General features: G+C 46.2%; 5 protein-coding genes across 5 annotated transcripts; 2 read left to right on the top strand and 3 right to left on the bottom strand.

Moving 5' to 3' along the window:
- Positions 1 to 142: 142 nt before the first annotated feature.
- Positions 143 to 2,245, bottom strand: GLAREA_10675 (uncharacterized protein; the record flags this gene model as incomplete). The annotated part of the gene is made up of 4 exons (XM_008079776.1): positions 143 to 199; positions 256 to 1,444; positions 1,501 to 1,738; positions 1,792 to 2,245. The coding sequence occupies 4 exons, from the start codon at positions 2,243 to 2,245 to the stop codon at positions 143 to 145; spliced, it is 1,938 nt and encodes a 645-aa protein (XP_008077967.1).
- A 982-nt stretch (positions 2,246 to 3,227) lies between these two features.
- GLAREA_10674 (uncharacterized protein) lies at positions 3,228 to 4,844 on the bottom strand (the record flags this gene model as incomplete). The annotated part of the gene is made up of 5 exons (XM_008079775.1): positions 3,228 to 3,437; positions 3,498 to 3,913; positions 3,966 to 4,494; positions 4,548 to 4,575; positions 4,651 to 4,844. 5 exons carry the CDS (start codon positions 4,842 to 4,844, stop codon positions 3,228 to 3,230), a joined length of 1,377 nt encoding a protein of 458 aa, XP_008077966.1.
- A 692-nt stretch (positions 4,845 to 5,536) lies between these two features.
- On the bottom strand, positions 5,537 to 5,953 carry GLAREA_10673 (Histone-fold containing protein; the record flags this gene model as incomplete). Its single annotated transcript, XM_008079774.1, has 4 exons — positions 5,537 to 5,563; positions 5,619 to 5,700; positions 5,778 to 5,809; positions 5,858 to 5,953. The coding sequence occupies 4 exons, from the start codon at positions 5,951 to 5,953 to the stop codon at positions 5,537 to 5,539; spliced, it is 237 nt and encodes a 78-aa protein (XP_008077965.1).
- A 588-nt stretch (positions 5,954 to 6,541) lies between these two features.
- GLAREA_10672 (Metalloproteases (zincins), catalytic) lies at positions 6,542 to 9,572 on the top strand (the record flags this gene model as incomplete). The annotated part of the gene is made up of 7 exons (XM_008079773.1): positions 6,542 to 7,396; positions 7,485 to 7,500; positions 7,556 to 7,785; positions 7,835 to 8,083; positions 8,166 to 8,553; positions 8,604 to 8,916; positions 8,981 to 9,572. The coding sequence occupies 7 exons, from the start codon at positions 6,542 to 6,544 to the stop codon at positions 9,570 to 9,572; spliced, it is 2,643 nt and encodes an 880-aa protein (XP_008077964.1).
- A 627-nt stretch (positions 9,573 to 10,199) lies between these two features.
- On the top strand, positions 10,200 to 11,414 carry GLAREA_10671 (uncharacterized protein; the record flags this gene model as incomplete). The annotated part of the gene is made up of 2 exons (XM_008079772.1): positions 10,200 to 10,791; positions 10,849 to 11,414. The coding sequence occupies 2 exons, from the start codon at positions 10,200 to 10,202 to the stop codon at positions 11,412 to 11,414; spliced, it is 1,158 nt and encodes a 385-aa protein (XP_008077963.1).
- Positions 11,415 to 11,860: the final 446 nt, after the last annotated feature.

Below are 11,860 nucleotides of genomic sequence, written 5' to 3'. Positions count from 1 at the left end.
TGTTATTTCGCAGATCTTGATAGATACGAGGTTACAAGGTTTTGTTGTAGACATAACATAACTCAGAACCCATAGCGATATCAAATGCCATATACAAAGACGCCCTTACACCCTATATACGCCCCGTTCTGGATCGAAGATATCAAGCAAATGCATTCCATAATCCTCCCCATGTTAACCAGCCTGAGACTAATGATTTCTGTGAAAAATACGTCAGATCTCTGTTCTGCGAATGCAAGTCGTTGTAGGTCATACCTTTGTATTCATTTCCTGTTTTCGAATCTCATTTTCTGGTTTGGGTACTGGTTGTGAAGGGTTGGATTGAGCTTCGTGGGTAGCAGGCTCAATTTGCGAGGTTACTGGTATCGGTTGCGAATCAGCTACTGTGGATTGTTCTGTGTTTGTTGATGGAGATGGAGACTCCGTTGTTTGTGGTGGTATAGAAGATGTTGATGCTTCTTGTGTAGGGATTTGATGAGTCGATTCGGGTACCTCCGAAGTTGGTTGAGATGAGATCTGCTCTGCTATAGAGGATGACGATGCTTCTGGTGTAGAGATTTGATGACTTGGTTCGGTTGGTTCTGATGTTGATTCATCTGTAGCCTTGAAAGTTTCTTCTACCCTTTCTTCTGGTGTAGGCACGATCTGAGGTGCTTCCAGAGACTCCACAACAGCTTCCTTCTCTGCCTCTACTTTCTCTTCTAGTTCGCTTGCGATCTGAGATGGCTCCTCGAGCACAACATTATTTTTCTCTTCATACTCTAATTTATTTTCAGGCGCAACCACGTTAATAACGGTATTTTCCGCTTCAATAACCGCTTTCTTTTTTTCTTCTATTTTCTCTTCTGGTGCTGTTACGGTATGAGGTGTATTCTCAAGAACCTCGTCTTCCTCCTGATGCTCTATTTTCTTGTCTGGCGTCGCCATGTTAATAGGGGTAGCCTCCGACTCAAGAATGGCTTCCTCTTCTTCCGATCTCTCTTCTGGAGCACTTACAATTTGAGGCGTATCCTCGAGCTCGACGACATTTTCCACCTCATGCTCTACTTCCTTTTCTGGCGTAGCGACGTCGGTAGGGTTATCCCCCGGCTCATCAACGGGTTTATTCTCTTCCGCAAGTTTAACTTCTGGTGCAGATACGATATCAGAAGTGACTTCAGCCTCAACAGGATTTTCGTTCTGTTGTTCTACTTTCTCTTCCAGTGCGGCGACAGAGCTTGGCGTGTTTGCAGGCTCTACAGGAACTTCCTTCTTCTCTTGTGCCACAGTAGAAACTTCAACATCTCTTGCAATTTCGGCCTCCTCGATCAGCGGAGCCGAGTCACTTGAGCGTCTCCAGTAAATCTTGGTGTCCGAGAAATCGCTTCTGATCTGTGGGAATTCCATTTTCTCGTACCCGTCCACCATCACCTCCAAAATCTTGATCGTAGAATCAGAAATGCTGCTATATTGATGTTAAAATTGAACTGATTCTTCTTTTGGAAGATAGAAAATACATACGAGCTTGGTCCACCAAACTTTTCCACATCCGTACATACGATCACTTTTCCTCCACCCCTTCTTGCGACCTTTTCGTATATGTCCGCGTAACAATGTATCGCGTACACCATAGTCTTCTCAGTAATCAACTCAAAGGCATCTGGATCTGTTTGGACTGCGAAGTCTAAAGTGCTAAGAAACTCAATATCAAGATCCGTGAAGGCCGGGTCCTGGAAGGTAACCTTGAGCTCCTGACTGCCTACAAAAACATCATTAGCACCCTTTATGACTTTCATTGACTGCAAGACTCACTTAGGGCCTCAATAAAATCCGACAGAGCCACAAGCTGTAAGAAACTAGCTTTCCTCCCCTCCCCTCTCGCATTCTGCAAACTCCCCAGACCTAAACAAACCACATTCGACACATCTCTTTCCTCCTCAGTCTTGCCCTCTAATATGATCTTCAATTGTCTACACGCCTCGCTTTTACCCCACGTCTTCCTCGCCCGAGAGTACTCCACCTCATATTCCTCCAGCGTTCGGTCTACATAGTATGAGTTTCCAATCTTAAAGTCCGCAGCTATAGCCCACAGTTCTTGCTTCTCTTTCGCTTCGGAATTAGTGGTTGAAACGTCGGGTTTGGGTTGAGGTTTGTCGACTACGTGGGTCCATCCTTCGTCATCGAGAACTTCTTTTCGTTTGGTGTGGACAACGACTTTCTTCTGGCTTGCGCCTCCGTTCTTCTTTTTGCGGTTGGTGTGTGGCATTTTGACGAACCACTGATCGAGCGGCGTGGATTTTTTTCTGGCTTGAATAGCTTTGAGGATTCTTCTGAGGGTGTGCTAATTTAGTTTTCAAATTTAAAGATTTCGAGATGGCGCTCAACGGTAGGAATCGGATACAGCTATAGACGATGGGTATATGTAGAATTTTTCGACTTTGAGAAGTTTTATCGTTCTATGACGTGCTAATCGACAACTAAATTGGTCTATGTTGCAGGTAAAATAGCGTTCTAGCTGTAAGAAACCTAACTTGTCTTTTCTGGAGGGGTCAAGAAATTATTCTGCAGTGGGTCGGCAATACACAAGGCGGTCAAACATTTATCGAAAGCGGTGACTCGAACATGTGAGATTGAATAGACCATATTGATTTTCTAAAGCTCTTCTAATAAGACAAATTCATATGCAGTGATGACTTCATGGGTACTTATTTCAATGAGGGCGGTCTGGTAAGTTTCAGACGTTATAAAAGGTGGAATAAGCCATTTGATAATAAGAGCGTTAATATTCATAGGTCTAGGTAGATGATACCCTTAAAAAGTAATCTAATTATTAACGACTGAGGATTCTAGTTGTCATTCAGGGAAGTTGTTTAGCTATCACGAAAACCCGCAGTTGTATTACAATCATCATTCATTGACTTTTATAGACCAGGCTCTAAAGCCAACTTCTGATATACTGTAACACCAAGCCGTCCATTCCAATCATCTTTTTCTTCTTCCTTTTTAGATGTAAGAAAAAGTACAAAGGTACGACAAACATACAAAGGGGGACGTAATATACGCAACGCTCTTTTTTCCCCATGCGATGAGAGTAGCCCGGCTATCCAGCCTTCATAAAACACAAAATGCAATGCCATAACTAACCCGTTCGCCCGCCGTATGATGCTGCAAACAAAGCAAGGAAATATTACAAGTGTGACGTTTCAGAATTGGGTGTTCCCAAGCGATAATGGGTGAGATATCATGATCTATGATTCTTCACCTCCACGTCGTGGACCTCCTCGAGGACCTCCACGACCGCCTCTTCCTCGTCCATCACCACGTCCGCGGCCACGATACTCGCCACGACCACGGTTGCCACGGTATTGTCCTCCTTGTCCACGGTCACCACGTCCGCGTGATCGTTGTGGCACGTTCTGGAAACCGTCGTCTTCGGTGGCTGGAGGGGCTGCAGTTGTCTAAAGATATTTAGTTAGCAATTAAACATCCATGATTGCATGGTAATAGATTTCACTTACTTGAGTAGGGCTCTCTGGCTGATCATCAGCCCAGCTCTGCGTATTGGTTGCGGCAGCCGGAGTAGCAGTAACGCCAGTGTCGGTCTCGGCAGCATCTCGCGGCACCTCTACCCACTCCTGAGAGGTAGAGAGATCATTTTGAGCATCCCAGTTCTCCTTAGCAGCAGCATTTCCCTCTCCACCGAAACCGGAGTTTTGTGGAATACCTTCAATCTCATTGGCAGTGCTGGTGCCATTGACAGGAGCAGCGGTGGCAGAGGGTTCGTCAATTTCTGTGAGGCCAGCATTTGCAATTGTTGGGTCACTCTGAACAGGGTAATCCGTAACAGCAGTGGGTTCCTCCTCTGATGGGTCGGCGGCGCTCTCAAGAGTAGAGGGGGCAGCTTGAGCAAGTGCAATACGCTTGATATCCGCAACTATAACAGGGCATATTAGCTACTTGCCGTCGTGAGTTTGGGGGAATCTTACATGAAACGGACAATGGGTCGCCATTGACGGAATATATTTTCTCGTCGGAGCCATTGATGAGACTGAGCATCGAAGAAACGGCAGCAGCATCACCAGTATAGACTCTTCCAAGCAAGCCTTCCAAAGCCTTGTTTTCCTCTAATTCAGGATCCTCATCTTCCCCTCTGCGAATAGCAGCAAGTCGCAGGAACTGCGAAAGCAGCAAAAGATTGCTCTCTTGTGCTTCGCGTGCTGCACTCGCGCCCTCGGCCTTTGCTGAACTGACAGCTTCTTCCAGCTCCTTGCTCGCACGATCTGTATGAGTCTTCTCGAATGCTGCCTTCTCTGCCTGCGACGCAGCCTTGTATTCTTGATCAAATTTCTTGAAATGCGCAATCTGCTCTTCGTACTGTTGGAGTTGCTGTGCGAGACCAGGCTTCTTTAGAATTTGCGCCTTCTGGTCGGCATTGATTTTGCGCTCTGCGACCAATTGGTCAAGGGTTTTATCAGCATTTTCAGCAACGATACCGTCAACTTTAGAAGCATTGGCCTTTGATTCACGAGTTAGATCGTGGGTTTGCTAAGCTTGGTAGAGGGACTTACGATCTTTTTGTTTATGTTGCGGATGTTTCTGACTCACGTTAGTTCCCACTGCCTTATGCATACCAAGTCGGTTGCGGTAAACATATTTTTTCGATCTACTCACTTGTATAATTCCTTGATGTATGGACTCTCGTAGGAACCATCTCCGCTGCTGCTTTCAGTGGGCCCATTGGTAGCTTGCTCAGCTGCCGGTGCGGCAGCTGGTTCAGCATCAGTGGTTGCAACCTTGGCCTTCTTCTTCTTCGCAGATTTAGACTCGGACTTGACTTGTGGGTTTTGAGTCGCAGGAGCAGCCATTTTGTTGTTAGGAGTAGGAATTCGTAGAGTTCGCAAATTCGTGGAGCTTGTGTTCAGGACTCTGTTAGAGCCGTGCGTGGTTCTTTGCTTAGGTATTTACGCGGGATGTGTGTTGAGTAGTCGGATACTCGTTTATAGAAACGGTGATGGATTAGGATTTTAGGGAAAAATGAGTTTGTTTTGTATTATGGTTGGAGGTGAGGGTGTGGACAAATATTTTGAAGTAGGTCGAAGTGGTCTAAGCGAAGTCGGCAGAAGCACAAGGAAGCCTGAAGAGGTCAAGGAACAAACGCAAAACTTTCAGGGAGACTCTCAGGTGCAGGTGGTCTTTATGGCAGTTTGCTTATTTCACATACATATATGTCTATCTGGAATTTCAACGATTCGACCGAGGTAGCGATTGCAATTGCATGCGCTCCTATACGACGGACCTCCTGTTACCTCAACGAAGCCCCCTGTCACAACAACCTCAGCCTCGCCGGCCATGGAGCTTTTGGCCCTTCACATCCCAACTTGAAGACAGCGGCCTTGGGATCTAGTACTGCAAATATTGATGGTCGCGAGCGTTCAACAGCCTGTTACCCAATCAAGCATCTATCCTGTTCCTGTCTCACCTGCTCAATGTTTTGTTTGGATAATGTTCTTTGTGTTGACGGTTTGCAACGATTCGCACAGAAACAGATGAGGACGGTTCATCCTTTGAATTTTGCTAGAGACAACTATTGCACGAGACTCAGTACTTGTCTTTTGAAGTCAGGCACGGCGAATACTAACCTCTGTCACCTTCTTTACACTCTTCGCGCTGACGCCGCGCTCTCCCGCTTGTTTGGCATTGATCGTGGCCTCCTTCATCAAACTATGGAGCTATTAGCCTTGTTGGATAACAGCTGGCTACTTAGTTAGAGCCGCAGAGCTGTAGAGTCGATTGCGTACGTTTGTAGAAACAGGGCATAGTCGAGGAATATCTAGTCGCGTCAACAGTCGTTCCAGGTGCAGGACGCGTCTCGACGTACCAAGACGTCCACGTTCTTAGAGACATTGCGGTTCGAGTGTGCCTTCACAATTTTCTTCACCGTTGCCCGAGGATACAGCTTTTGACCTGCCGCCATTGTTATAGATCTAAGTGGTGTTGAAGTGGGTGTATGGGTCATTTGCTTGTCAGTCTTGGGCTCAGTCTTGTTCTCAGCCGGTCAACTGGGATCAGATCAGCCTTCTTCGTGCCTGAAAAACGAAAGCCAATCATCGACAGCCTTGTCATCTGCTCTCCAATCGGCTAGCAGCGGCTCCGCATTCTCGCCAGCACCCGTCCGAGGCCTCCGACCTTCCCAAAATGCCCGACCCTGACGCCCCGAGCCGACCACCTGCCACTTGGGCGAGCAGCTAAATAATGGTCGGTTGGAAGATTGGCCGCCACTACTACTACTGGCATCTCGGTCAGTCTCGAGCATCCACGAGATATATCTATGAAATTCGGATCAACCAACGCCGTTTGTATTGCCAGAGGGAATCTTTTCCCCCGTCCTCATCTACGACCATTCTCACCAAGCACTCATCGCAAGCCGACTGCGTTTCGTCTATACACCCCGCACTGTCGTCGAGCACCTTCTATCAACTCTGTTATTTCCACTCTTTACAGGACTCCCACTTCTTCAAGATCACAGAACTTGTCTCCAACATCAAGTCGCGCCCTCTCGACCATGCCTCCATCCGATGTGGCTGACCGGGAAATTCTCCCTGACAATATCAAAGCCATCAATTATGATATTTCCATCCACGACCTTGAGATGGGAGGTGCCTTTGGCTACCAGGGAACCGTGAACATTCTCTCGAAAATTGTGAAGCCTTCTAAGGATATCACGTTGAATACACATGAGATCAAAATTCACAGTGCAGAGCTTCTGTCTGGAGATAAGTCTTTCAAGTCCACGGGTACTTCCTACGATTCAGCAAAGCAACGTGCAACACTCGCCTTTGCGGATGAAATTCCTGTTGCTGAAAACGCAAACCTGGTGATCAAATTTCAGGGAACCATTAACAATGATATGGCAGGGTTTTACCGCTCTAAATACAAGCCCACTGTTGCCCCAGCACCATCGGTGGCTAAAGATGGAGAAGACCATGTCATGTTTTCTACCCAATTCGAGAGTTGTGACGCTCGTAGAGCTTTCCCGTGCTTCGATGAGCCCAATCTCAAAGCTACCTTTGATTTTGAAATCGAGCTGCCAGACGATCAAGTTGCTTTGAGTAACATGCCCGAGAAGGGCACCCGAAAATCCAAGGACGGCTTCAAGGTCGTCTCCTTCGACAGAACTCCCGTCATGAGCACGTATCTACTCACATGGGCTGTCGGTGATTTCGAGTATATTGAAGACTTCACCAAGAGAAAGTATAAGGGCAAACACTTGCCGGTTCGAGTTTATACTACCCGAGGACTGAAGAGTCAAGCTCAGTATGCTCTTGATCACGCTCCTCAAATCATTGATTACTTCTCTGAGATCTTTGATATCGAATACCCTCTTCCCAAGTCTGATCTACTGGCTGTTCACGAATTTGTACGTATCTCTCGCTTGTGTTTAGTCAACCATCTTCACACCAGTTTTTCCCCGGGCACTTAGAGTTAGAGCTAACGTTCTAAAATAGTCTCACGGTGCAATGGGTTCGTACTACTATTCACTTTCACGGAGCTTTAACAATTGCTGATAATTTTACAGAGGGCTGGGGTCTGGTAACCTACAGGACAACAGCAGTTCTATTTGACGAGAAAACATCTGACTCAAAATACAAAAACAGAATTGCCTACGTAGTTGCACACGAACTAGCCCACCAGTGGTTTGGAAATCTTGTGACCATGGACTGGTGGAGCGAGCTATGGCTGAATGAAGGGTTCGCTACTTGGGTTGGTTGGTTGGCTACAGATAAAATTCATCCGGAATGGAACGTCGTATGTACTCTAGGAGTTGTCGCCACGACAATCTTGCTAACAATTCAAGTGGTCGCAATTTGTCTCGGAAGGCATGCAAACTGCTTTCACATTGGACTCTCTCCGCAGCTCCCACCCAATAGAAGTACCCGTTCGGGACGGCCTAGATGTCGACCAAGTCTTTGATGCAATTAGTTACTTGAAAGGTAGCTCTACTATTCGTATGCTTGCCACCCACCTCGGCCAGGAAACTTTCCTGAAAGGTGTATCCAATTACCTGAAAGCTCATGCTTACGGCAATGCTACCACAAATGACTTGGTAAGTGATCTTCATATCACCAGCTTATCACGCTTGTCAAAGATGTGGAGCCGAACGTTGTTTCTCAGCTTATAATCTCCAGTGGTCAGCACTAAGTGAAGCTTCGGGCCAAGACATTAACAGCTTGATTGATCCTTGGGTCCGTAAAATCGGTTTCCCTGTACTCACAGTAGCCGAAGAACCAGGACAAATTGGAATTAAGCAATCGAGATATCTTTCCACAGGCGATGTGAAGCCAGATGAGGATACGACGACTTGGTGGGTTCCTCTAGGGCTTCAAGGTAAAACAGGGACGAAAGGTACGACCTCGATTGCACTTACGCAAAAAGAGGATACCATTAGAGACATTGATGATACATTCTACAAGATCAACAAAGATAATGCGGGTTTCTACCGTGTCAACTATCCTCCAGCTAGATTGGCTAAATTGGGCTCTCAAATTGACCAGCTGAGCACTATGGACAAAATTGGTATGTTCGACTGCTCCAATACTTAAAGTTTGTCCACTCATCATGCCCAGGTTTGGTCGGTGATGCTGGCGCGTTGGCTCTTTCGGGACAGGCCACAACTTCAGGACTATTGGCTTTTGCTGAGGGTCTCCAGTCGGAAACAGACTATTTGGTTTGGTCGCAGATATTAGATTCTCTAGGAACTGTCAAGTCAATATTTTCTGATAATCAGGAGATCCATGCGGGCTTGCAAAAATTCACGCTCAAGTTGATTACACCTGCTGTAGAAAGAATTGGCATCGAGCAAAAGCCTGATGATGACTTTCTCACAACACGTCTACGCTCGCTACTCGTTATCAGTGCCGGTTTGAATGGCCACGAAAAGTAAGTCTCCACTAAGATTTATTTCCTCTTGTTCATCTGAATTATTCCCTAACACCGTTATCAGGATTATTTCCGAGGCCAAAAAGCGCTTTGAGCTCTACACAAGTGGGTCTGACAAGTCTGCTATCAACTCTAATCTTCGTGCTGCTATTTTTGGTATCGCCATGCGCCTTGGGGATGCTCCGGAATATCATGCCCTGAAAAAGGAGTGGCAAACAACCCTCTCCGTCGATGGAAAAGAAATCGCTCTGCGAGCCATGGGACGTCTTCAAAGCCTCGACCTGCTTCCAGATTATCTAGACTTCGTATTCGAGGAAGTCGCAACTCAAGACAAGCATACAGCAGGTATGGCACTCGCTGCTAACCCCAAAACCCGAGCAGCATTCTGGCAATACATCCAAGACAACTTCCAAGCCATCTACGATTCTCTGTCGAAGAACATGGTTGTTCTAGATCGCTTCCTGAAGACTAGTTTGTCCAAGTTCGATTCCAGAGAGATGGAACAGGAAATTGCAAAGTTCTTCGAGGGCAAGGATAATCGTGGATATGATCGTACACTGGGAGTTATTAAGGATACGATCTTGACGAGAGCTGCGTATAAGGAGAGGGATGCTGAGGTTGTGCTGGAGTGGTTGAAGGCTAATGGATATGCTTAGATGGTTCTTCTGGCCTTGGAATGGGCTGAGATATTAGAATATCTGTCTATAGGCAATGCAACATAAGTTACTGTGAGATTTTTGCTCTTGCCGTACCCACCAGATACTGACTAGACGCTTGATCAGAAAATCTCACCCGACTGAGTAACATTGACTAAATATCTATGATGCGGTGACTAACATTGTATAATGCCCTACAAATTCGCACAAATTCCTAGTCTGTACGACTCATTCTGAAATCAAGTGTTTGTCGTATTATCGTTTATAGGCTTGCCGACAAATGAAGAAACATGACTCAAATATCGTTCTCACAATTTAACATTTGGCAATCACCAGAGCTCGGTAATATGAGCCTTTCTAATCAAGCTTTCCTGAAAGCAAAATGGTTTCGTGGTTGTGTTTGCGATTGCTCTCTGAAATATAGTTGATGCTCTGGGATGAAGTTGAGGTTCCAAACTCGGATTGGATTGAGTGTTTGTAGTGGCTTGTGTCATTATTCGTCTTTCTTTTTTTTGGCTTTAATCTATGTTGATTGCTTCCAGAGTGATGAAGTAAGTTGAGTCTGTGGTTTTGAGGTATATATACCTGCTGGTGCTGGTGTGTCAGGAGGGTTCGAATTACTGAAACATGTCTGAATACGACGACGAAGGAAGCCACCAAGAGGATACGGAAAACGACAGATATCAAACCCAAAACCCTCTCAATAACGGCGACTCTTTCGGAGAAGAAGAAGACGGTTCTCCCCGGCACGAAGTTATCCGTCAACCGGACCGCTCTGAAAACAGTGAGGCTTGGGGCGCCAAAGACCCTTCTAACAACCCACACGGAGGCAACGAGATTAACCGCAGAAGCCAGTTTGTATCCACCGAGAGAGGAATTTCTTCAAACGGAAGAATGAATTACCCTGGTAGAGGGGATGGGCCTAGTCATGGCAACACACGCAGCGATGGAAATTCCGAAGACGAGAAGGTATCTAAGTTAGACTGGTTTATCGATTTCGTCAAAGCGTACATTCCGTATGTGATATATGGCCTTGGAGTTATCGTCATCATCCTTTACGGAATAATCTTAGCCGGAAGTTCGACCAACACGCCTGGGATGTCAAATCTGTACCTCGTCCGTGTTCATAACAAACAAGAGTCTGTTGTGCGGAAAATTGTCAACATCACGGAGGCTACATACCTCGCGAGTGACGTTTCCGTCGGAATTGGCTACTTTGGTATGCGCCCCTTCTCCTATCTATTAAGTGAACTGATAAACTGACACCAGCCGGTAGGAATGTGTACTTCGAGCCCTTCTGTTGATAGGAATTGCATGGGCACGCACGGCAAAGACGGAACGGATCTGTCTAAATTGTTTCTTCACTACAAGGATCTGAGCACCGTCACGCTCTATGACCTGACCGCACATATCCAAAGGAACGTGTTCACCAACGTTGTGCTTGCCTCCTATGTCTTCTTCTGTCTAGCCTTTTGTGGCCTCATATACATCCAAATACTTCGAACTCGGAGACGTGAATACAAGACTCACAAATTCAACAAGAAAGTCTTTTTGGCAGTCATGTGGACTGGTGTCGCGTTGGCAATTTCCACTGCAGCAGGAAGTCAACAAGCTGCTGATGCCTTGCAGTGGGTTGGCGATAATGGGCAGGGGATATTGGAAATCCAGACAGGTGTGACGCTTCTCGGTTTGCAGTGGGTCATTTTCACTTTCTCGCTCTGCTTTGCAGTTGGTAGTCGATGGATCTATAATGGCCATGCCCAAAAATGGAGGAAAGAGACCCAGAGGAAGAAGAAGGACGAAGCCTTGAAGAAGAGCCAAAGTGGGAGCCAAAATAATTAGAGCTGAGAAGGAGATTTCAAGGGTTTCGGAAGCTTCCTGTTTTTTATGCAGGGAAGGAGGTTGTTTGTTTCGCAGGTTCTGTACTTTGATTTTATGAGGAGGATATAATATTTGGGAAGAAGTGTTGTCGTCGAAAGAGCTTCAAATGACCAGTGCAAGTGGCCCGTGCACCCGACAAGCAGCTTCATGAAGCTACTGTAGTTCTAGTTTGGGAGTTTAATTCAACCTTAAATCACATCATAAATACTTCTGTGATCCATTTTAATACGATTGAGAACTGTTCCCTTTCAATCCACCACTATGGCCACAGGTGCTCGTCACATAATCCGACTCATCCACCCAAACAAGCTCAGTGACCTTCTACAAGGATGCACTTTCCTCGTCCAACCACAACCCCGAAAGTGGCTTCATGCACGATTTTCCTGCATATCTGCGATTTGCAACAA

This window comes from Glarea lozoyensis (genome assembly GCF_000409485.1).
Source record: "Glarea lozoyensis ATCC 20868 chromosome Unknown GLAREA12, whole genome shotgun sequence".
NCBI lineage: Eukaryota > Fungi > Ascomycota > Leotiomycetes > Helotiales > Helotiaceae > Glarea > Glarea lozoyensis.
This window is presented reverse-complemented; position numbering and strand designations above follow the sequence as displayed.